The sequence below is a fragment of the Sapajus apella genome, unplaced genomic scaffold (genome assembly GCF_009761245.1).
Source record: "Sapajus apella isolate SASKATOON/1434 unplaced genomic scaffold, GSC_monkey_1.0 scaffold10, whole genome shotgun sequence".
Lineage (NCBI taxonomy): Eukaryota > Metazoa > Chordata > Mammalia > Primates > Cebidae > Sapajus > Sapajus apella.
Genome location: NW_022436950.1, coordinates 4262166 through 4287713, shown reverse-complemented (window position 1 = coordinate 4287713; position 25548 = coordinate 4262166). Strand labels below are relative to the sequence as shown.

Genomic DNA, 25548 nt, shown 5'->3' with positions numbered 1-25548 from the left:
AGGAACAGAGGTTTGATAGGAAATGTTGCTCATGAAGCATGGGGAGAGTTTAGAAGTCTTTTTTCTAGACTTTTAAACCCATCCTTCCTGCTTCCATTTGCTGTCATCTGAAAAGAATCGTCAGTTGTAGAAATCTGGCTAGAAGCGTGAGCTGTGGAGCCAGACACACCTGGGTCTCCTCCCCTCTCTGCCGCTTCCCAACTGTGTGGCTGAGGGTGCCTTTCTGGATCTGTCCTTCCTCTCGCATGGAGACTGTAAAACCTACCTCGAAGGGTACTTGAAGAAGAAATGAAGTGAAGCCTGTGAGGTGCTTCCCACAGAGCCGGGCACATGGTAAAGCTCACCACCCTGGCTGCTGTTAAATTGCTCTACAGACTTATTTAGTAGGAAAATGACCCAAAGACTCCGTGGAGAGTATCTGCAGGACTATTCTGTAGGCCTTTTTAATGTATCAGTGCAGAGCAGGCTGGCCAAAGCCACCCTCCTCAGTGATGAGCAGCACCAATGAACTAATGCAGATGGGCCAGGCGCAGTGGCTTATGCCTATAATCCCGACACTTCGGGAGATTAAGGAGGATGGATCACTAGGGTCAAGCGTTTGAGCACATCCTGGCCAACATGGTGAAACCCCATCTCTACTAAAAATACAAAAATTAGCTGGGTGTGGTGGTGAGCGCCTGTAATCCCAGCTACTCGGGAGGCCGAGGCACGAGAATCACTTGAACTGGGGAGCGGCGGTTGCAGTGAGCCTTTACACTCCAGCCTGGGCAACGGAGCAAGACTCTGTCTCAAAGAAAAACTAATGCAGATAACTTCAGGTTTGGGAAACCCTTGCATGGGGAATAATTCCAGAATTGACGTTTTGGGGAGAGAGGCAAGATTGCTCATTTTTCTAGCCCCCGACTTGTGAAAGGATGAGTCTTGAGTATCACCTCGCGCTGAGCAGGAAGCCAGCCTTCCACCAGGAGAGGAAGCGCCCGTGGACCGTGGAGGGTGCCACTGAAGGTTCCTGGTAAGCCCGGGGGCCTGGGTCTCCTGGTGGCCACACTGGACTCTAGCAGAGGAAGCCGCCCTAGGCCTGCCCAGCGTGGCCGTGCTCACTTATTCCTACAATTAGGAGTCCAAGGGGACCTCTGCTACATGGGGAGTGTGTCAGGATGAGTAACAGACGGTGTTACCGGTTAGTAACGAGATAAATGGTGATAAATTGCAGCACGGGCCTCTTGTTGCTTTCTTTATAAACTGAAGGCTTGGGCCTGGAGCTTTCACAGGGTGTCTGGGCAGAGGAAGTACAAGGAAACATCAACACCGCCCCTGCCCTATTGCAAGATGTTTTCAATTTGGGGTCAGATAACTTTTTTTTCCCCCAAGAGCTTTGTTTTGGAGTATTTTCTTAATTTAAGACATGCATGGGCCAGGCGCAGTGGCTCACACCCCTAATCCCATCACTTTAGGAGGCCGAGGTGGGCGGAATGCTTGAGTCCAGGAGTTTGAGACTAGCCTGGCCAACATGGTAAAACCCCATCTCTACAAAAAAATACAAAAATTAGCCAGGCATGGTGGCACATGCCTATAGTCCCAGCTACTCCGGAGGCTGAGGTGGGAGGAGCGCTTAAGCCCAGGAGTTGGAGGTTGCAGTGAGCTGAGATCATGCCACTACACTCTACCCTGGGTGACAGAGACCCTGTCTCAAAAAAAAAAAAAAAAAAAAAAAAAAAGAAATAAAAAAGACACATATGGCACCCTACAGTTCTGGAAGCCAAAGCTTTAGAATGGAGTTTCTTTACACATGGCTGTTGAACTGCTATCCCAACTCTTTATAATGTGTTTGAAAAACAAAAATGTCCTGTGTATGTCATGAGAACCTTCTCGTGGTAACATTTAGTAGTTAAATATTCCTAAGCTTGTAATTTACCTCTGGGGATTTGCTTCTTCACAGACTTAATCACACTCCTCTGAATTAAGCCACAGGACAACCCCTCTTTTGGCTCTCTTGGCTAAACAAAGATACTGACCAAGTTCAGAGTTTCCAAAAATAATTACCTGAGAACTGTTAACTGTATGTGTTTATGATTACCTTTCCTTTTGTTTAAAATTAACTCCTGGAGTATGGTAAGGGGCGGGTGTTATGTGTCAATAGGTCTTTGTTCTGCACAACCCTGGTCTGTATTCTGCAGGCTTGCTTGATTTCTTTGCTCTTTTTTTTTTTTTTTTTTTTTTTAACTGAGGGTGTCACTCTGTTGCCAGGCTGGAGTGCAGTGGCACAATCTCCAGTCACTGCAGCCTCCACCTCCAGGATTCAAGCGATTCTCATGCCTGAGGCCTCCTGAGTAGCTGGGATTACAGGCACCCCCTACCACACCCACCTTTTTGTGTTTTTAGTAGAGACGGGGTTTTGCCATGTTGTTCAGGCTGCTCTTGAACTCCTGGCCTCAAGTTACCCGCCCGCCTGGGCCTCTCAAAGTGCTAGGATTACAGGCGTGAGCCACCACACCCAGCCAACACGCTTTCTTTCACATCCATCTTTTTCTACAAAAATGAGAGAAAATTTGAAAATAAAAACCCCCTTTTTAATGGTGTGTTTTGTCTGTCATCTTAATGTGTGCACTTTCTGTAATAATTGGGTAAAATATCTAAGCCACATCTAATAGATGGAGGATTTTACAAAATGTATGACTCAGAAAATAGCATGGAAGCCTGGGTATGTGCGTGACATTGCCACACACTGCGTCTTAGGGTGTGGGTCGCAGTGGAGGGAGGGACACCGCAAGGTAGTGAGCGGATCCCATCTGAGGTTCCAACCCCGACGCACTGACGGCAGCTACTGGAGAACTGTGCAGAGGAATTCTGGGGCTGCATCAACCTCTTTGGGAACAGTTAGGAATGTCTCTTTGTAAAAGAAAAGGAGAGCTAGCTTCCCTTTGTCCACCCTGGCTCAACCTGGCCCTCGCTTGCAGATAAAGCTGAGAGCAGAAAGATGAAGTGAGCCGCTCACGGGCACAGTCATCAATGGCAGAGTGGGAAGTATGTTCTAGGAGAGAGAACCCCAAAAGTCGGAGCTCCAGTTAGGGCAGAAACTGGGCAAACCCATAGTGAATGCTCAGTTGTTAATGGGGGGAAAGAAAAGAGACTGGGCTGCAGGTAAGGGTCCGTGTTACTGTAGTCCCTGGGCCTTTGTGGTGTGTCCTGAAACAAAGGTCCCAATTCTTTTGCAAAGGTCAAGAGTGGAGGAGGTGGTTATTTTTCGCACAGGCCTTGGCTGTTGTATTGTCCTGTCGTTTTTCAGGGGTTCTGTCTGGAGGCCTCTGGGCTTCGTTGATCCTGGACTCTTCATGCAGCGAACGCACCCATCCCCCATGCTGAACGTGTCATCTCTGCCCTGTTGCGATATCACATTTCATTTTCATCAAGGGTTTGTCATGACATGTGTCAGGCAGGATGCTTAGCCTTGTGGGTAGAACACTGGGTGGGCCTTGGGAGCCTGGGTTTCAGGCTGTAGGGCTCCCTGGGAGAACCAGCTCTCTCCCAGGACCCAGATTCTCATCCAGTCACTGAAGAACTTGGAGTGAGTGACCCCGCATGCTCGTGGAGTCCTTCTAAATTCAGAAAAGAGACAGATCTTGGTGTCACCCCTGCACCCATTGGCAGTTTTGAGCCATTTCGCATCGTAGCTTGGGACACAGATCCAGGTCCTCTTGGCCTTTGCAAGAGCACAGTGTGATTGTCCTCTTCCACAAACCCCTTCCCTGAGGCCTGTGTGTGCCTCTGTCCCTCCCTCCTTTCCTCCCCTTTACCCATGATCCCAAATGCACCCTTGTGGGGTGCCTCCTGTTGAAAGCAGCTTCCAAATGTGAAACGGTTTTCACCTGCTTTTAGCCCTTTAACCCTTTGTCTGCTAGAATTCCACAAAAAAAATAATTGATGACGGATTGGCCCATTAACCTTTAAGAAAAAAAAAGTTTGACAGCCCGGACTCATGTAATGAGGAGGGATTCCTTGTGAAATCAGTCTGATGGCTGAGTTTCTTGCCCCTAAGGAGGCCAAATTAGCCCCATGGGGCCTCGTCTGCATAGAAACTGGACACAATTAGTGTAATATCCGGTGTTATTAATGTCGTTTGGAATAATTGGGCAGGTTGATTTCGACAGGTTCATGGTGCTAAAATACTATTATAGTGGACCTTTCCACAGCTAACCGTTAAACACAGAAAACTGTTCAAATCCCTGTGAGCCCAATCACAAAACTTTATTAAACAGCTAAGCCCTGGAATGTGACACTGGGAAACAGCACACCGTCTGTTCCTTCAGGCTTTGGGGTGTGGTGGCATTTTGAGTTTTCATGAGCAGGGGGATTAATTGTGCTGTTTGTGCATATGAAACTTCAACATGCTTTTAATAGATACACCATCAGGAACTTCTCCAACCTGAAATCTGTTTTTACGGTGAATGAAATAGAAGCCACTGCGATTGTCATGAATTGGAAGTTTGCATTAATGAAATGACACCCCTAAGAAGGAAAGCAGGGACGGGCCATCCTCGCAGGCACGTGCTCATTCTGCACGTTCGAAGTGAGGCCGGCAGTGGAGAGTGATGCTCAGCTCTGTCTCTGACTGATGGGCCTCACGCTGCCAATTACTGTTTTGATCATTTTTAATCTAGTTGCTCATAAGTAAAACATCATCGACATGTCACTTTGTAATGTGCCGCAGCCCTTTGGGGCCATTGGTGATTTGAATAAGGCTCTCTCAACTGCTAACAATTCTTCTTTGAACCTTAGGGGAGCATGTTCCTGTTCTCTCCACACCAAAGAAGAGAAAACACTTGGGTCCAAAAATATATTCGCTGTTTATATAATGAGTGTAAATGGTCACTGCAATGCCACCAAAGTGTAAACACAGATTAAATCTTGAGATTTGCTAGGTGTTGACCTAGGAAGGCCACCAGAGCAGCACATCGGAGATCATCACCAGGATAGGCCTTCTCTACTGGATTAGTCAGAACTGGGTTTAGTAACAACAGAAATCCAATTTTGTAGAAGAGAAATGCCAGGCGCGGTGGTTCACACCTGTAGTCCCAGCTACTCGGGAGGCGGAGGCAGGAGAATCGCTTGAACCCGGGAGGCAGAGGTTGCAGTGAGCCAAGATCGTGCAACTGCACTCCAGCCTGGATGACAGAGTGAGACTCTGTCTCGGATGGATGGATGGATGGACGGACATCTTATGTGACCAACTGTAGGACAACCAGGTGGAGCTTCAGGTACCTCAGAGGCACCAGGCTCCCTGCCACCTCCCATCCCTGGCTTCACTCTGCTGGGTGGCAGCTTCATACCTGTCCATGGGGAGTGGCCTGATAGCAGAAGTTTTCCTTCCCATGGAGGGGCCAGTGGCACCTGCACCTGGGGGCCATGTCCTTATAGGTCCCAGGTAAGAGGGGAATGCACTCTGTGGACCCAACTCAGATGCAAAACCCTGGAGGACATGTGATCATGTGGCCCCACCAGGACTTATCAAAGCGTCCAGGAGCATCATGTGCTCCAGTTGGCCAACATAGGTGGAGCCATCCCTGCTCCCTGTGCTGACCAGAGAGCCAGATACCCATCAGGTGGCACATGGAAGGCCCAGAGGACCGCTGCCTCTGTGCACCACGTCCCCCAGCGTTCTCCAGACTGACCCAATGGGATGACCTGACCCCAGTTAGAATTCTGAGTGGGACACGCCATTGAGGGATTTCTGGGGAAACTACTTTCAAAAGGCCCAACCATCTTGTTCTCATGGCCTGAGGAGTAAGAGAAGATAACCGAAATCCACTGGGAGACCTTCCCGGCCCCTGCACCGTCCTCGGTTCCCAAGGAGAGCTCCTTTTTTTAATGTTAATTTGTGTTTCAGAAATGGAGGAAGATTGCTGCTATTTTAAGAGAGGAAAATGATTGCACACGGTGTTGGCCGTAAAGTCCCAGTGTTGTGCCTGACACAGAATTTGGAGCCCAGTGGTTTCATTTCTTGTATTTATTATTCCATGCCGTAGATTTCTTACAGCTAAGCAGATTTCTTCCTGCAAGTTGTATGTAACATGACTGGGCAGTTGCTCTGTAATCCTTGTGCTTATTTTTTTAATCTTGGGAGGCACAGAAAAGTCATATGGCAGATATAATTTAGTTCTGAAACTCTTGAGTATGGGAATTCACATATTACCCTCCCGCAAAATAAAATAAATTTTAAAAAAGCCACGTAATGACAGGATCGTTGGAAAGACATGGGCCCAGCATAGCTGGGCTCTACGCGGCAGTGTTGGTATGATTTATTAGACTCTGTGCTCAGATGTTAATCCTTCCTCAGGAAGCAAGGCGTCCCAGCTTTTCAGACCCTTGTCATAGATTTCAGGGCCTGAAAATACAAAAGAAGGCACAGGGTTGCCCTCATGCTGGGGCCCACCCCTGTGATGCGCACGGAGGGTTCCATCTCCCGCCTCTGTCCTGCCTCCCCCAGGGCAGACTGAGCCTCTGTCCTTCAAGTGTCCCCTGGATAGGGGATAGAGAGATATTTGTATCACCGTTCAGCCCTGGTCCCCATCAGCACAGGCTGCCTGGGAGAGGCCAGCCCAGGGTCAGCAGGGCCCTTGCCTCTTGATTTAGGAGCTGGTGCTGGACCCCGCATGGATGAGAGAGGGGTCATCATCTGCTTCTCCAAGGTTAGGCTGAACCATCTGGTCAAAACAAAACAGAAACCTCCAAAGAACTGCTCATCAGCATTTCTCTACATGGTGAACTGCTGCTCAACATAGGAAAGCATGGCATTCAGACCTGCCCTGTGACCGCAGGGCCTTTGTGCATGCTTCATAGACATCAGAGACAGACCATACCCGAGGATCACAGAGATGGTACAGCTTCCTTCTCACTGCACTTAAGCACAGAGCCGTTGGTCCTGGAGATGGCAATTCCTGTCTTCACTTCTTCATTATTCCTATAAATCTGTGCTTTTCCAGGTTTAGAGTTATTGCACAGGACTCCCACTCAAGTAAAGAATATCTTAAATGAATCAGGGGTTGCACAGTTGGTTCTTAGTTGCCATGTGAAGCTTAGCTGTGATTTCCAGGGTCAGTGGGGCCTCTCTAGGGATGACCTTCCCAGTCCACGCCTTTTCCTGAAGCTGGTGCCCATCAGCCTGGGTCATGGGGTGTCTTGTGTCTGCTTCCTCTTTACTCTGTTGAGCCTTATTGGTGTTTCATGGTAATCAGCCAATTAGCCAGGATTTCATTCTCCAGGAGAGGAGGGCTGAACCTCAGCAGGCCACCCCCAGGCTCTGGCTAATCTGTCACCTTCAGGCAAAGTGTGGAGTCTTTTCTTTACCTCCTCTTGTGAGCGGCTGTGGATGCCAAGTGGTTCTTTATGTCATTACTTTCAAGGAAGCAAAGTTCATTCACAGGTCTTTGTATCTCTCCATTTCTACCTCACAGATAAAGTTTGTCTATTATTTTGAAGGCATACTTAAATATGATTTTTGTTTACTAGTGTACAGAAATGCAGTTAATATTTCTGTATTCATCTTATATCTTGCCCATTGACCAACTGCTGTTATTGTTAATAATTTGTAGGTGATTTGGGGTTCTCTATGAAGACAGTCATATACATTGTCAATGACAGTCTTTATCTTCCTTTCCAATCTCTAGGTCTTTTATTTCCTTATTTTTGTCTTACTACACGAGGTAGCAGGGATGAAGAAAGCAGTTACAGTGGGTGTCCTTGTCTTGAGAATCCTGTAACTGGGTGTTCAAAGGAATGTTTCTGACATCTCACCCTTAGGATTGTGGACACTGTGGGGTTTAGGGATAGATCGTCTGTCCAAGGTAAGGGAGTTGTTTTCCTCACTGGCTAAGAAGTTTTCATCATTCTTCTTTTCTTACTAATTTTTTTTTTCTTTCTTCTAGTTGGGAAGTTGCATATTTGACCCTCTTCTATTGTAGAGGTTTCCCATGTAGACAGATAGACCTGATTTACCAACATGTGAAGTGAGTTTGTAACCTCCCCCAGTGGAGCAGTGCAAGGCCCCTATGACATCACAGCTCCCACGTCCTCAACACCGCCCCCACGTTCTCCAGCATTTTGACCTTTCCCGTGGCAGACATTGTCATCAGCAGTCATATTCAGTATTGTTTTGATTTATGGGTTTTGTTTTTTTTTTACATATTTATCAGTTCATTTGCTCACCAACCCATCTTTGACAATCCTGCCTTCTAAGATCTTCCTGAAGTATACCATTTACTAATTTCCCTAGTGGACATCTATTGGTAATAAGCACTTTTGGGTTTTTTTGTACAAAAATACATCCCACTTTTTCCTTTTTTTTTTCTATCTTTCCCTTCCTTTTGTTTTTCTTTCTTCTCTTTTCTTTCTTTTCTTCTCTTCTCTTTTGTTTCTTTTCTTTCAGAGGGTCCCGCTCTGTCACCCAGGCTGTAGTACAGTGGAGTGATCACAGCTCACTACAGCCTCCATCTCTCAGGCTTAAATGATCCTCCCACCTCAGCCTCCCAAATAGCTGGGACTACAGGTGCAAGCCACCATGCCTGGCTAATTTTTAAGTGTTTTGTAGAGGTGAGGTCTCACTGTGTTGCCCAGACTGGTCTTGAACTCCTGGGCTCAAGCAGTTCTCCCACCTCACCTCCCAAAGTGCTGAGTTGGCAGACGTGATCCCCTGTACCTGTCCCGTATTTCACTCTTGTTCTTGAAAGAGAGTTTTCCTGAATCTCAAGTCTAAGCTGTTACTTTCTCTTGAGGATATTATTCCACCATCTTGCAACTCTGTTACTCTGAAGAAGTCTGTGATCTGTCCGGATATTTGTTTAAGAGCAGTCTGTCTCTTCTTGCCGGCTGTTCTTAAGATCCTATTTGTCTTTGCCTTTGGTTTTCCAGTTTCATAAACTTCTGCTATAGTTTTCTTCATTGCGCTTCTGGGTAAATATTGTCTTCCTGTATTTATACCTCTGGTATCTCCCAGCGTTCCCGTAAAACCCTCCCTTCTGTGTCCGGCAGTTAGATGTGTGTTGTACCTTCTGATTCTTCTCCACGCCCCGTCATTTCTCTTTCACAGTGGCCACGCTCTTTTTCATTTCTCCTGTGTCAGCCAATTGCTTCACATCCGTCTTCCAGCTCACCACTTCTTTCCTCAGCTCTCCTCCTAGCCTATCCATCAAGGTTTGATTTTTTTTAACTATAATTTATATATTTCCAAAAGATCTATTTTTTTCTGATCTTCTTGGTTACATTTGATGGTCTCCTGTTGCATGAAAATTTAGGAGATTCTGTATTTTATTCATCTAAACATTTCATCCACAGTTACTTTAAATGATGTCTCAGTAATACTTTTGGGCTTTTCTTTGGTGCGCGTTTTTGTTTGTTTTTTGAGACAGAGTCTCACTCTGTTGCCCAGGCTGGAGTGCAGTGGCACGATGTTGACTCACTACAACCTCAGTCTCCCAGGTTCAAGTGATTCTCCTGTCTCAGCCTCATGAATAGCTGGGATTACAGGCGCCCACCACCACGCCTGGCTAATTTTTGTATTTTTAGTAGAGATGGGGTTTCATCATGTTGACCAGGCTGGTCTTGAACTCCTGACACCTCAGGTGATCCACCAGCCTCAACCTCCCAAAGTGCTGGAATTATAGGCGTGAGCCACCACACCCAGCCTGTATCGATAATACTTGGGATTTAAATCTGCTGTCCTGTTTGCAGTATGTTGGGGGATCTCTGGTTTTGAGTTCCGATGTGGTTGGTTTCCGTCCACAGGAAGCTTTCCCATAGAGAAGATACCAGAAGCTAAGAGTGATCTGAGACCTGGGCCCCCCTGGCTCCTTTCCTTGCAGGATTGCTGAGTGCTGGACCCTGGGTTTATGTTTCCTATCTTAAGACCTCATCTGTTGTACCATCTGTTGTGAAGATTTGCCTCTCAGGGTAGCCTTCACTTTGGCAGGTTTTTAGCACTTTGGGCTCACAGTTCTAGTTTCAGCTCATGGATTTGATTTGAGAAGGGAGAAGGAAGGTGCGCTTGGAGATCATGCCTCACTGTGGACTGCCGTGTTGTCAAGCAGTCAGCTTGGAAGGGAAGCCAGGCCCCCAAAACAAGGGAGAAGAGAGGGGAGCAACAGAACAAACTTCTTACACGGTAAACCGAGAGCAGCATTAGAGCTGGACCAGAGTCAGTTTCACAGTAAAGCAGGGACGGAAAGCAGAAGGAAATGGAAAGGTATGGATTGGCAGATGTTGCTAAGCAGGGCTGTGACTGATTAGACAGCAATGGGAAGAGGGAGAGGGTAGAATCCAGGTGATTTGAGATTTTATTATTAGAATAGCATTATAATCATTAACAGAAATACAGAACCCCAAGAGAAGCATTTGAACATTCTGTCAAATCTGTGTGATGCATGTTAAACTTGATATGATGACACAGTATTCGCAAAATATCCATAGATATTTTAAAACCCAAAAATGATTAGATATTTGAATTGGAGATACATATGAGAATGGTGCACGTCTGTAGGAAGTGACTCTCTAAGCTTCAAAGTAAAGGACCCCCTAAGAAGGAGGGAGGAGGATGGAGGACCATTAACTAAATTTGGAGTTTGCCTTCACTAAAGGCCACACACAGAGGAACCAGGGAGGAGAAAGAGAAGCAGTGGTCAGAAAGCTGGAAAGAGAATGGTAATTGCAGTGAGAAGATGGCAGGCACTCCACAGTCACCCCGCCTTGCCCTGGGGTAGCTGATCTCAGATCCTTCTCCAGGAGCCTTGGAGATCTCAACACAGAATTCTCTGCAGCTGCTCAAAGCGGCCTACCCTGAGAACACACTCTCCATAGGATCTCAGAGTTGCAAGCACACTCCCAACCACCTGTGGAATGCTGAATTCCCACGAGTCTCCCTCTGAAAGGGCCACATTCAAGGACCTGAAACCCCCAAGGGAGCAGAACCCACAAGCTTCATCTACAGATGATTATGAGGGGACAGAATCTTCTACTTACAGGGTCTCCATCATTTTTTTCTGTCCTGGGTTGACTCCAGGGCGTCTGGAACAGGTGTCATCCCTCTTCCATCAGACAGAAGTCTGCAGTGCTCAGAGTCCCCAGTGAGCAGTCCCTGGCATTGGGCTCTCTCTGTGCTGCCTGCTGGCCATACCCTGAGGGATGGAGACAGGAGCACCTCCCCGCTATTGCGGATGACACGCCCCCAGCCTTCACTTTCACTGGCAACCTCACTCCCAGCTTGCTGTTGACTGCAGTCCTTCTGTCTTTTCATATTTGCCGATGGGAAGCAAAATCTCCCCCAAACCTCACTTGCTGTTGGGGTCCAAGGGAAGGAATTCTAATCATGCATGATGCATTTCACCAGTTGAGTTGTCATTTCAGCTCAGAGATCCTTCTCTTTTAGAAGCTGGGGATGGGGATAAAACCCTGGTTTATCTGCTGTCCCCCCAAAACTCCTCCCTTTCAAAAGTTGGTAAGCAGACTTTGTGTGTCTTTATCCAAGTCATTGATAAAACTTTGAATACTGAACAAGGCAAGCCAGAGGTAAAAGTTCCATGATTGACCACTGCAGGCCTCCTTCTAGTTTATAGCACTTCGTACCCCTTTGGAGGGACTCTTCCAGTGAGTTGTGAATCCATCTAACTATCCACATCTCTTTCATTCACCCTGATGAATACCTTGCTCACATCTGGGTGAGTCTTCAGGGTGATCAAGCATCTCAGAAGACCCAGGGGGCAAATATTACAATATGGTTGTGCCCATCAGCAATGTCAGGAACTCCAGAAAAAGGAGTGTCAGTGAGAAAGAAGACTGAACACAGCCCATGCCCGTTGGCTGTTCCTTGATTTGTAATCCTGGAGTGAGGTTTCAGTCAGGGAGATGATAGGGGAGCATTATTAGAAAAGAAAGGGTGGCAAAGAGCTGGATGCACACATGCATGTTTCTGCTTTGCAGATTGTACGAGTTAAGGATGAAGAAAGAGGTGATCTCTCAAGGATGGAGTGAGATCAGGAAAGGGAGGGCAGGTGGTCTGTAGAAGGGGGACGTCCAGTTTGCAAGAGAGTGAGGAAATCATGCCAAATCCAGGTCCACAAAAGGTGTGAGGGGACCAGGGAAAGGAAGCAGAGAGAAAGGGGAGGAATGGACCAGGAACTGAGACAGAAATGTTTCGTGACATAGAACATACTAGAAAAGGGAACTTACGTGTGTCCAGTATAAGGAGAAGATAGGTGGTGGGATGGATTTTTAAAGTGAGTGATGGGCCAGGCACGGTGGCTGATGCCTGTAATCCCAGCCCTTTGGGAGGCCAAAGTGGGCAGATCACCTAAGGTCAGGAGTTCAAGACCAGCCTGGCCAACATGGTAAAATCCAGTCTCTACTAAAAATACAAAATTAGCCCCGTGTGGTGGCACATTCCTGTAATTCCAGCTACTTGGGAGCCTGTTCAGAAGAATCGCTCAAACCTGGGAGGCGGAGGTTACAATGAGCTGAGATTTGTGCCACTGCACTCCAGCCTGGGCGGCAAGAGCGAAACTCCCGTCTCAAAAAATAAATAAATAGAGTGATGAAGCCATAGAACGGCTGCTGTAGGGAGCACATTTGAAAATTAGCTAGAAACGGGTTCTGATGTTCCTGTGAACACTTGCATGTGTTTGGTCTTCTAAGTAGGGTTTGCATGCACAGGTGAATTTTGTTTACATAATTAATCAGGCAGAGCCAAACTACACTTTAGCCATTTAAAGATGCCAGATAGTGGCTACTGTGCTGGGATGAGGCAAAAGGTAGAGACGTTCCTGTGGAACTTCATTCAGATTTCTGTTGTTTATCATTTTGTGTTGACTCACCTCCTTGTGTGCATACCTGTCCTGATCACATAGAGTTAGAGGGCACCGGCTTCTCCCGCATGCTGGAATCCCTTCCACCCCATTGCCTAGCATGTCGGGGAGGGCAGCAGAAGACCACAGTGACCAAGCCCTGCACCCATGCAGTGCAGTGCAAGTTCAGCTGTTGGCCCTACTCCCAATGAGTGTAGTTCATGACTGGCTAGAGCCAAACATTTGAACAGGAAAGCTTTACGGGGGACCAGTTGTGCAGAAATTTAACTGGGAAGCTAAGGGTTGCAATTTTTTTCGCTGGAAGATCCAATAAATGCTGATCAGAGGGAGCTTTGATATGTGCATTTGAATTTCACAGATTAAAATAGTGTAAGCCTGTTGAGTTGATCTCTTAATCAAAAACTGTCACATCCCACCCATGAATTACCAAGTTTTCCTTATGATCTGTGAGTCACGTAGTTTTTTCCTGCCTTACCTATCCATTCACTAGGAGAGTTTTGCATAAAATACATGAATGGGGGCATTGTCTTACGAGAATCTGTGTGGAACAGGTTGTAATTCATAGTACTAGGATGTAAAAGCCCGTGGATCAAGAAGCCGGACCTTTTAAGATTCACAGATGTAGCGCCTCAGCCAATAATTGCACGGTATCATTGTAAGTCAGCCATGGTGAAACCTGTGTGAAAGTTAGTTACAGTGTTGTTGCTTTTTTAATGAAAACTCCAAGTCCCTGAGTGTCTAAGGTCATTACTGAAGGTATTACAGGCAGACACCCCAGCCCCCACCTTCTCCCCAAGCCCGCTTTCCACAGCAGGTGGAGTGTTTTGCTTCTGCCTAAAGACACAGGCGGGTGGGGGGATCATTTGTTCTCCAAATTCAAGAGCCCAGGAGATGGAGATAAAATCCCTGAGCAACCAGACCCTCACCTCCTGACCTCTTGTCACCAGCCCTCCAGGAATCAGCAACCACGGTGACTAAGAGCATGAAGGACACCCACGTACCATGTGGGCCAGCCAAGGACTTCCTCCGAAGACTTTTCTCTCCCCTCCCACTCCAGCCCGGATCAGTCCTTTTCACGGGGTTGGCCTCAGTGCCAACACCCCAAAGGAGGCTAACCAGCCGGGGCCTCAGGCCCAGGCCCGACCTCCACTCAGCCCCAGCATCACAGCACTTTCCTGCAGCCCCCAGAATATGCCTGCGGCACAATGGCTGTTAGCATCTCGGGGAGTCACAGACCTTTGAGGGGTTGGTGGAGGCCATGGGCCCTCTCTGGCTGGGTGCTGGCCCCACTCGCCTAGGAGTGGGGCTTGGCATGATCAGTGGGGTGCTCAGGTGGAAGGGATCTCTCTCAGCCACAAAGCAGGCTGCATATCCACACAGCCAGAAAGGAGTGGGGAAAGGATGAGTGGGGTGGCATGTCCTCATGTCCCAGGCTGCAGGTGCGTCATGAGGAAGGGCCCGAGAGAGCCGACCTAGGCACGGGCGGTAAGCAGTGCTTGGAAGCCGGGCTGGAGGGACCAAGAACCTGGCAGATAGAGGTCTGGACAGTTGACGTGAGCCAGGCGAATGGCCACGGGCTGGTGATGGAGATAGTAAAGTGGTCAGCATGCAGGTAGATGAAAATCAGTCCCAATAACAGTGGCTCGCCAGGGGATAATCATGCAGCTAGTTCACAGGCCAGGGCCTGGAAACACCGAGTCAAAGGAGGTATTTTGTCTAAAATCCCAGGTGATTTCTTAATGAGGGCCAGGTGCAGTGGCTCACAGTTGTCACCCAGCACTTTGGGAGGCCAAGGAGTGAAGATTGCTTGAGATCTGGAGTTCGAGACCATCCTAGGGAGACACCATCTCTACAAAAAATGTAAAACTTGGCCGGTTGTGATGGTATGCACCTGTAGTCCGAGCTACTCAGCAGGCGGAGGCAGGAGGCTCACTGGAGCCTGGAAGGTGGAGGGTGTAGTGAGCTGTGATTGCACCACTGCACTCCAGCTTGGACAACAAAGTGAGCCCCCCTTCTCAAAAAATGTCTTCATGGTTGTCTGCAATTAGTTATGCTTTTCTGCAAGTGGTGCCTCCTCCTTTGGCAACGACCTGGGGGCCGGAAGTGGGGATAGGAATAACAAAGGCCGACATGGATCTGTGGAGTATCTTCCATGGGCCAGGCCCCAAGTCCACAAGGGTCTGTACACTTCAGGGAACTAGCAGGAAAGCACTAGGCAGTCGGTACCCTTTTCCTTTATTTTATGGGTTGGGAACAAATGAACCTTGGAAGAGTCAAGGAACTTGCCCACAGACTCAGATGTGGCAGATGGGGTTGCAGGGTGTGTCCCCAAGTTCCAGACCCAGCCCCAGAGTGTCTACCAAGTCTGGAGCCTGTAAGTCTTAGCTGAGGTCCTCCTGAGGTGTGCAGGGTCCCGTGCACTCACCCCATCTGAAAACAGTGGGGATTCATCTCTCTCCCACTATAACAGGTCCTCTGCGGTAAAAGAGCAGAAACCTTCCTGCGTTCCTCTTTCCGTGGAGTGTCTGTGGATCTGTGCGAGTGCTTAGATAGAAATAAACTCTGCCTCCTGAGATTAGCGGCCCTAACTTAATTTTCAGCGTCCCACAGATAAGGATGGTCAGCCATGAGTTACACAGTTATTCTCCTAAGTCCTTTGTGTGTGCAACACACAGAAATGCTGACATCACTCGTTGATTTCATCTGGCCTTGTCCCCTGAACCTTGATCGAAACCTAGCTAAGTCATGCTGGCCTTAGGAACCACATCTGGATTATTGGGAGATGCCTGGGTTCAGATCTCTGCCGCCTTGGCTGTCCCGTGCTGTGTGTACCACCGGCCTGCTCAGGGGCAGCTGAACCCAGAGGCATTTCTGTGACAGAGGGCCAGCAGGGGGGCTGCTGTCTCATAGAAGCTAAACTCTTCATCCCACACTCTGTGTTTCAGAACAAGAAGAAAACTTTGAGTTTATCATTGTGTCCCTCACTGGCCAAACGTGGCACTTTGAAGCCACGACGTATGAGGAGCGGGACGCCTGGGTCCAAGCCATCGAGAGCCAGATCCTGGCCAGCCTGCAGTCGTGCGAGAGCAGCAAGAACAAGGTGAGGCCCCAGGCTGCCCAAAACCAAGGCTGCAGCTGCTCGGGGGGAATGCGGCTACTCAGAGGGAATACAACCCGAGTAATGTCCCAGGGAGGGGAAACACATGACAGGTGCAGATGGCAGGACCTAACCATTCTTCATAAGCAGGAAGCTCAATAACTAAAAAGATAAGAAACACATCGTGTCGGTGCCATCACACATCAGTGTCCCAGCCTGACCATGCTCCCTGGCAGAATCGCCGGCGTTAAATCCTCACTCTCTCAGCCAGTCCCAGAGGGAATCTTTTAGACTCTTGTGGCTTCTAGGTCCACATTTGTTTTTGTTTTGGACAGAATACACTCAGAAAAAGGGATACGGACTTCAAAGATGCACTGTTCTGATCTCATAAATGCCCAGAATTCAAATCGACATCAGGCTGGAAAACCGTCTCTTGTTAGGAGCATAAATGAAAAGTAGATGGGTCTACATGAGCATGCAGGGAGTTTGGGAAGATAAAATTTTCTGTTATCTAAACTTATAAAGCCTGGCGTATGTTTTATTCAGTAATTAGAGGTGGTATTGCAGCTTTTTTAGAATTTGTCTAGCAGGTTTTCTGGTTTTGACCAGAAAATGCCATCCCAGAATTTTTCTGTATTGAAAAAAAAAATTAAAGATAATTTTTTGTAGTTATTTAGCTAGGAAAAATAAAGATTTTCACCTGTAAAAAAGAAATTTTTTTCACCTATTTTTTTTGTTTTTTTTTTTGTTTGCTTGTTTGTTTTCTGAGAGAGCTCTCTCTTGTCACCTAGGCTGGAGCACAGTGGCAGAATCTGAGCTCACTGCAACCTCCAAACTCAGGCAATCCTCCTACCTCAGCCTCCTGAGGAGCCAGGACTACAGGCACATGCCGCCATTCCTGGCTTACTTATTTATTTACATATGTATTTATTTAATATAGATTCTTTGCAGAGGTGGGGTTTTATCATGTTGCTCAGGCTGGTCTTAAACTTCTGGGCTCAAGTGATCAACCTGCCTCAGACACCCAGAGTGCTGGGATTACAGGCACGAGCCTCTGCGCCTGGCTTCACCTGTATTCTCTAGGCTACTGCCTAGTGATATTCCTTTTACAGAAGCCCTTTTTCCCATCAAGGATTGCTTCAATTTCATTATTTTAATGTTTGGTTGTCGTTAACCTCTTTGCTGGGACGTTTTAGACTTTTAGAAAGCATTCTGATACTTCAAACCAGGATCAACTAGAAACTCAGAGAAACGGTGTTGCCCACTAATCTGCAGTTTCATTTGTCACCATTTAAAGAAATTTCTGCCAATGATTTATGTGCAGCTTTGTCACTAAAAAGAGAGTCTGTCTTTCAGAAAGATAGAGTGTCTTATTTTATTACCGTCTTTAACCAGGGTAAACCAGACCACAGTCATTATTATTATAATGTAATTTGCTTCCCTTTTGAAAAGATGTTTTATACCTAAGGTGGGGAGAACCACTGCCTTTCATTCCGGACACCCTGGCTTTGCCGGGTCACGTCTGCGTCATCCACGGTGTGCCTCCTGAAATGAGCACAGGGTGCTTTGGGGCCGCCGCGACAGGGAGCAATAGCATGTGGCATCCTTCAGGCGTGAGCAGCTCTTTCTGAGAAGGCAGGCGTGGGACAGGATGTGTTACTCAGCAGAGAGTCACATGTCCTGACTTCATGGGGGAATCAGAGTCTCTCACTGCAGACTCTGAACCCATGCCACCTCCACCTAATTCAGGAAGCTCTGGGATGGCGGCAGCCTTGCCCTTCCACACCTTGCCAGGCTTCTCCCGACTCGCATCTCAGCCGAGGCACATGCCAGCCTTAGAATGCCGCCCTTGGCTCTCAGTAGGTGCAGGTGCTCCAGGGAGCTGCTTCTCCTGGGAGGAGGATGCGTTGAGCAGCCAAAGGTGGCAGATTCACACCTGGTCATTGTGGGCATTGGCTGAATAGGTGTGAGGGTGTGAAACATGGAAATACTCTCCACAATGAGTGGCAGGAGGGCAAAAACACAGGCCCAATTGACCACCAGCTTTATAGTATTCTACCTGCCAGTGGATAATTGAGAGCTGATACAGCTAGATACAGCTGATGCAGATACAGATAATTGAGAGCTGCTACAGCTGGACAGACAAACCGACCACAGAAATGATACAGGCACATAGAGAGACAGAGGCACATCCCTGTTTGTGTGTGTGTGTGTGTGTGTGTGTGTGTGTGTGTGTGTGTTCACACATGTGCATTCCAGATGCCAATATAAACTGTTTAAACATATTTTGAATACTTGGGTATCTAACCAAAGGGAATTAAAATTCAATAATGTGTGATGCTAACTAGACAGTAGTAATTAGTACATTATAATTTATTATGCAGCAAGTAATATATTTCACATCAGTCTGACATGAGATGGTTCAATTTATAAAGAATTCTTACACGAAAATCAAGCTTATTGTAACTGTCCTTTGAAATTGATTCAATTTTTGCTTTAACTGTAATATTAAATGCATATTTAATAAATAAGCCTTAAAAACTGTACATATCAGCCATACATGATGGTTCATGCCTGTACTCCCAGTTCTTTGGGAGGCTAAGGTGGGAGGATCACTTGAGGCCAGAAGTTCAAGACCAGCCCGGACAACATAGGGAGACCCCCGTCTCTACAAAAATATTTAAAATAGCAAGGTACATGGCTCACACCTGTAGCTTCAGTTACTCAGGAGGCTGAGGCGGGAGGACCACTTTAGCCCAGGGGTTGGAGGCTGCAATGAGCCATGATTGCATTACCCCAGCCTGGGCAACAGAGCAGGACCCTCTCTCTATGGGGGAAAAGCTACATATCCAGTACATACCCTTTCACTTAGAACCCCTACTTCCAGGAACCCATTCTTAGCAAATAATCATGAATGCGTACCCAGACGTAGCCATTATATGTTCTTGCAGCATTGTTTGATAGAGAAAAATTGGAAGCCACTTAAATGTCCATCAGAGAGAACTTGATAAGTCTTCACGAAGTGGAATGCTATGTAGCCGTTTAAAATGGTGATGTCAGAGACCGTGTGACGGCACTGAGCAATGAACAGATTTCGTTAGGCTGAAAGGGCAGGTTTCAATGCAGCAATATGTATTATGCTGGCTTTTTTTTTTTTTTTTTTTTGAGACAGAATTTCGCTCTTGTTACCCAAGCTAGAGGGCAGTGGCCCAGTCTCGGCTCACTGCATCCTCCACCTCCCAAGTTCAAGCGATTCTCCTGCCTCAGCCTCACAAGTAGCTGGGATTACAGGAGCTTGTAGCCACGCACAGCTAATTTTGTATTTTTAGTAGAGCCAGGGTTTCTCCATGTTGGCCAGGCTGGTCTCGAACTCTCCACCTCAGTTGATCTGCCCTCCTCGGCCTCCCAGAGTGCTGGGGTTACAGGCGTGAGCCACTGCGCCCAGCCTATACTGGCTTTTTAAAGTACCTGTGTATATGTAGATGTGCTTAAACAAGCTAAAAGAACAGATATCAAATTATTAATACTGCTTAACTGCAGATGGCCATATCATTGTTTATAAAGTTTTATGTTCTTTTTCCCTTCTCTGTATTTTCTGAACTTGCTGCAATGAGCATGTATGTTTTTAACTTTTTTTTTTTTGAGACGGAGTCTCACTTTGTCGCCCGGGCCGGAGTACAATGGTGCAATCTCGGCTCACTGCAACCTCCACCTCCCGGGTTCAAGCGATTCTCCTGCCTCAGCCTCTCAAGTAGCTGGAACTACAGGCATGTGCCACTGTGCCCGGCTAATTTTTGTATTTTTAGTAGAGACGGGGTTTCAGCATCTTGGCCAGGCTGGTCTCAAACTCCTGACCTTGTGATCCACCCGCCTCGGCCTCCCAAAGTGCTTGGATTACAGATGTCAGCCACCATACCCGGCCTTTAAATCCTTTTTAAAGAAGACCATAGAGCCAGGCACAGTGGCTCACACGTATAATCTCAACATTTTGGGAGGCAGAAGGATCACTTGAGCCCAGGAGTTCAAGGCTGCAGTGAGCTATGATTGTACCGCTGCACCCCTGCCTCAGCAACAGAGATTCTGGCTTAAAAAATAATAATACTAAATAAGTCATCAAGTGTAAGGTTAAGAATAACAACCCCAGCTACACTCAGGTTTCTCCCTGCCCCCACCCTGGCGAGTGGCTTTGTCACTGTGGCAACTGAGAGTCTTCAGATGACAGGTGCATCTCCCAGGGTGTCGTGTGGTATGGATAGGGTTTACTGACAAGGAACCATGAGATAGCTCTTACAGCGCTGATGAAGACCCTGGCCTTAAAAACATATTCTTTCTTTCTCATTCTTCATACCAAGTAACGTGGCTACTGCCCAGAAGGTTACCCAGTTACCTTATCCAGGTGATCATGGTCGATGTTGATTCACAGATGATCCAGAACTTTCCCCTTTGCTCATTTCTGGCAGAGTGCATCTCAGCTGATGAGTGCTAAAATGTGACGACCCTCACATGATAATTTCTCCTTCAGTTACGCTCTTTCCCAAAGACGTCAGAACAGGACTGATTGGAAATTACCCTCATCCTACATTTATTCCCAGTCTGTTTGATTCTTTCCCAAAGACATCAGAACAGGACTGATTGGAAATTACCCTCATCCTACATTTGTTCCCAGTCTGTTTGATCTTTCCCTGACGTTACCAGTCATGTATGTTTCTCCCGGGGTGCTCACACCTTGTGTTTGTGTCTTCCTTCGTACCAGTCCCGGCTGACGAGCCAGAGTGAGGCCATGGCCCTGCAGTCGATCCGGAACATGCGCGGGAACTCCCACTGTGTGGACTGCGAGACCCCAAGTAAGTGTGCGCGGCAGCAGGGGCTGGCGCTCTGCAGCTGGAGACCACGTGGTCCCACTAGGCCCAGGTGGCAGGGGACAGGCATCTGCCCTGTTTGGCAGATAAGGGTAACTGCTTTTAGGGAACTGAAATACTCTGGATTTGAGCTGAACACAGCCTTCCACCCAAGCTCGCCCCTGGCTGCAGGGAGCGTTGCTGTGCGTCTTTCCTGCGTCTTGGGCATCTGGTGAACAACAGTCACACCAGGAGTGCACGGGATTCTGCTCCACACCCCCAGCCTGTGCCAAATCTAGGAAGCCTGGGAGTTCAAGACCAGCCTGGGCAACCCAGGGAAGCCCCATCTCTACGAAACATCAAAAATCAGCCAGGCATGGTGGCTGGCTTTTTGCCTAATCAAGTGATCACTTACTGATTTTTTTTTCCATCAAAATAGAATATAATTGGTTCATTCCTGCCCAGAGATTTCTGGATATTGTGTTTTTAATTTCACAATCATGTGTTCTGGGTTTTGCTATCATATGATGTCTTTTTTTAAGGGGGGAGGGGGGCTTAAATTTATTACCCTCTAAAGCCTCTGAGTGAATTGAAAAAAGTTGTAATTACTGCTTGGTGCCATAGAGTAACCCAGTTTTATTTCATGCGTCAGTCGTGTAATCCATGCTATTCTTTTCCCTTTGAAAAAGCCATTTTGTTGTTCATAGTCTTGAGGGTGGGGACTTGCTTGTCATGTTGCAGCCCCAGCCAAGAGGACAGTATTGGAGATGTTCAGGAAACTTCTTCCATTGAAATTTTTTTGTCAAGTAGCGTTGTGAAGAGAAGGAAGTCCAGTTCAAACAAGGGAAGAGGTGCTTGTACCAGGCCGGGTGCTGCCCAGGAGTGAAACATGCATGACGTGGTGGGTCCTGCCATCCTGAAGCCTGAAACATACTGGGCAAGGCACTGACCTGCTGACCACAGAGCTAAGCTCTGGGAGAGCCATTAGGGGCACACGGCGGCCTTGCCACTCACCCAGGAGCTGCCGTGCTAGCGAGGCTCTGGAGATGGGCAGAGCTTGTACAGGGAAGGGACTGAAGGAATCACTGCGAGCAAGGGGGCGGCTCGAGGAGAGCTTCTCTGGGTCGCTTTAGGATCAGAGGTGCTGTTTGGGCTGGAAAGCTGGTAGAAGCCAATTGGAGTGTGAGTGCTAGGTGAAAGTGTCCAGCTTTGTTCTTCATTTGTAAGCAGAGGGACATCATTGGAGTTTTAGAGCAGGAAGGAGATGGACCCTGGGCTGCACTTGGGGAGACGGATGTGGCCAGACCATTCTGAATAGACTGGAATAGAGAGGCAAAGCCGGGAGGAGGCCAGCCAGGGTTGGCTCAGCCGCAAAGGGAGACGGGAGCCCAGGACTGCTCCAGACAAAAGGGAGGGGAAGCGCCCCTCTGAGAGTCCTCACCGGCATAGCAGCCAGGGGAGAGATGAATCCCGTCCTGCGGGTGAGGGAAGGGGTTCTTCTCCAGGTATGTTGAGGTACTCCTTTAAAGTATCTCCTTATGTTTGAATTTTTAAGTTTTACTTTCAACCATGTGGTGAAATGAAGTTCGAAGCGAGAAGCAGTTATTTGAAGTGTTTTTATCAAAATGTTTTAAAAGTAAGAACTTTTTTTAAAACCACAAATCTGAGCAGTATGAGAACATCCATTAAGGAAAATGTCAGTAGTTTGACACGTGCCAAATTGGAGGTCACAGGTCCTTTCTGAGATGAGCTTATGCATGTGAGTGCAGATGGGGGTGCAAAAGGGAGGCCAGTGCGGGGGAGATGGGGGCCAGTTTGTTCGGAGCAAGACCACCTGAGCAGGTAGACAGGGACAGAGGGACAAGGCAGAGTTTGACAATTCAGGAGAAAGGGGCGGTACCACGCATGCATTTGCTAAACGCGTGGTCTGTGTCAGGCCCGCGACAAACCCTTGCATGCACTGTCTATTCATTCCTGCAACCCTAATACTTGGGGCTCCTGTGGGCCCCACTTAAAGGGGAGGAATTGAGGAGCCTGAAGGGTTAGGTCATTCTGTGACCAATGAGGTCACAGAAATAGCAAATCCCATAGCAGAATTCAGACCTATCTCTTGGCCAGCCTGCTGTGTTTTCTCAAGAACAAGGGCCTTGAGAAGACTGGAAGTGCTCAGATGAAGGGCACAAGTGGCACAGACAAGGATTTGTTAAGTAAAAACACCCAATTTTGGTGAAAGTACTGGGATAGGTACAGTGCCCACACTTCAAAAGCTTTTTAGATATATTGTCAAAAGGAGGTGTTTATGTTTCACCTCCTTTTGACAACGTATAGAAATCAAATATAAACACCTCCTTTTGACAACGTATCTAAAAAGCTTTTGAAGAGTGGATGCCCTTGACTCCAGCGTGTACTCCAGGAACTAAACCGCTGGGATTGAGCAAGGCGGGCACAGAGGTCTGTGTTTCCAGATGTTCATCACAGTGCTTCGTATGGCAAAAAATCTAAGCATCCCAAATGTTTAACAATTGAAGAGCAGTTCATGGTAATGTCTTCCCATAGCTACCTTTAAAAATCATGGAAAAAGACTTAATTGAGGCCGGGCATGGTGGCTCATCCCTGTAACCCCAGCACTTTGGGAGGCCGAGGTGGGTGGGTCACCTGAGGTCAGGAGTTCGAGACCAGCCTGCCCAACATGGTGAAACCCCATCTCTACTAAAAATACAAAAATTAGCCAGACATGATGGTGGGCGCCATAATCTCAGCTACTCGGGAGGCTGAGGCAGGAGAATTGCTTAAACTCAGGAGGCGGAGGTTGCAGTGAGCCGAGATCACGTCATTGCACTCCAGGCTGGGCGACAGAGTGAGACTTGATCTTGAGAAAAAAAAAAAAAAGTCTTAATTAAGATGAAGAAACTTCCTAGTGTGTTGTAAAATGAAAAAGGGGTAGGCCATTGAGTCTAGATGAACCTAAGGAATATTTAAGGTGTTCAGGGGAAAGATCTGTAAGCCTTCTCTCTGCAAAGTTAGCACCATTTGTCTGAATGGTACGTCTTTTGAGGCTTGGGGATTTGTGTGCAACGTGGAATTTGGAGTTGTAGTAACAGCTTCCTGGCTCCCGGTTCTTGCAGAGAATACCCTAGACCACCAGGAGCCCCCTCTGTCTGCACCCTGAGCACATCCCAGAACACTGTTTCCAGACTGGACGCTGAGCTTCTGGAGCTTTGGGGGTGCCTGTCTCTAAAGGGATTCTGAGAGCCAGTGAATTTGGGAAACTTAACATCTGCCTCCCAGGAAGTTGTGACCTGTGCTTCCGGGAAGTCCTGCCCTGAAGATAGCGTTCAGCACGGCCCAACTCAGCGTGTCCCAGACCCAACGGACAGTCGGGGTTTAGGACACCTGTTGCCAGCCTTCTGCCAGGAACATGCCAAAGAGAATCTCTACCTGAGGGCCTTTGAGAATGCTGGAGCTTGGGACCCTCAGTGGCTCTCACCAACAAGTCTGACCTTCATGGACAGGCCCTGAGAGGCAGCCCAGCCTTCTTTTTTTGCTTTTTTATGAGACAGAGTCTCCCTGTGTCCCAGGCTGGAGTGCAGTGGTGCAATCTTGGCTCACTGCAACCTCCGCCTCTCGGATTCAAGTAATTCTCTTGCCTCACCTTACTGAGTAGCTGGGATTATAGGCATGCACCACCACGCCTGGCTAATTTTTATATTTTTAGAAGAGACAGGGTTTCACCATGTTGGTCAGGCTGGTCTCGAACTCCTGACCTTGTGATCCACCTGTCTTGGCCTCCCAAAGTGCTGGGATTACAGTAGTGAGCCACCGCACCTGGCCCGGCAGCCCAACCTTTCTGCTTATTTCTGTCTGCTCATCCATGTCTCCCATGAAGCCCTGGTCAGAGCTGACTGTGCGCTGCCCCCTCCTTCTCCCACCCTGCTGTGTGGACCTCACAGCTGCCTCTCTCTCCTGGGCCTTTCTGATGTCTTATTTCCCTTTGTGGACTCCAAGCCTATGCACAGGAGGGGACTGGCACCCACCGCTACCGCCAGATATCCCCACACAGCCTGCGGCAGGAGCACATCCAGGTTCTCCCGCCTCCAGCTTGGCCCACAAGTAGAACCATCTTCCCGCAGCTTCGGATCTCTGCCCACTGTTGCCTCTTAGGCCTTCCCTGACCACCAGGTTTGAAATCACACACACACACATCCCTACTCCCTGCTGTCCCGCCCTGGGGGCTTCCTAGGTCCGGCACATCATACGGTTTTCTTAGCTCTCTGCTGGTTTGGGCAGGAGCAGCGGGTGGGTTGAGATAGGGTCTATAGCCAGGGATGGAGTGCAGCGGGGCAATTATGACTCACTGCAGCCTCAAACTCCCAGACTCCAGCTCCTCCCACCTCAGACTCCTGAGTAGCTGTGACTGCAGATGCATGCCACCACATCTGGCCGATTTTTATAATTTTTGTAGAGATGTAGTCTCCTATGTTGCCCAGGCTGGTCTTAAACTCCAGGCCTTGGGTGATCCTCCCCCATTGGCCTCCCCAAGTGCTGGGATTATAGACGTGAGCCACCGTGCCGGGCCAGGTTTTTTTATTACTTCCTGGTTGGTCTGTCCCCGTAGACTCTGTGTCCTACATTTCTGTGAGCAGGGATTTTTCTCCGTTTTGTTCACTGCCGTATCCCCAGAAGCTAGTGTGTTAATACTGGTTGAATACGTGAAGGAACAGATGTAATTACAGCCAACACCTAACACTGTGCTTCCTATGGGGCAGTC

General features: G+C 47.9%; 1 protein-coding gene and 1 non-coding gene across 12 annotated transcripts in view; both read left to right on the top strand.

Annotated features, from left to right (window-relative positions):
- Window positions 1-25548, top strand: part of AGAP1 (ArfGAP with GTPase domain, ankyrin repeat and PH domain 1) — a 616003-nt gene that overhangs the window by 514977 nt on the left and 75478 nt on the right. For all 11 annotated transcript variants that reach the window (XM_032277597.1, XM_032277595.1, XM_032277594.1 and 8 more), the window contains 2 exons: window positions 15791-15945; window positions 20696-20786. In XM_032277597.1, coding sequence (XP_032133488.1) covers window positions 15791-15945; window positions 20696-20786 — 246 coding nt within the window. The remainder of the gene's footprint in view (window positions 1-15790; window positions 15946-20695; window positions 20787-25548) is intronic.
- LOC116552046 lies at window positions 16499-16562 on the top strand. Its single transcript, XR_004269171.1, has one exon. It is a non-coding gene; the product is annotated as a U7 small nuclear RNA (small nuclear RNA).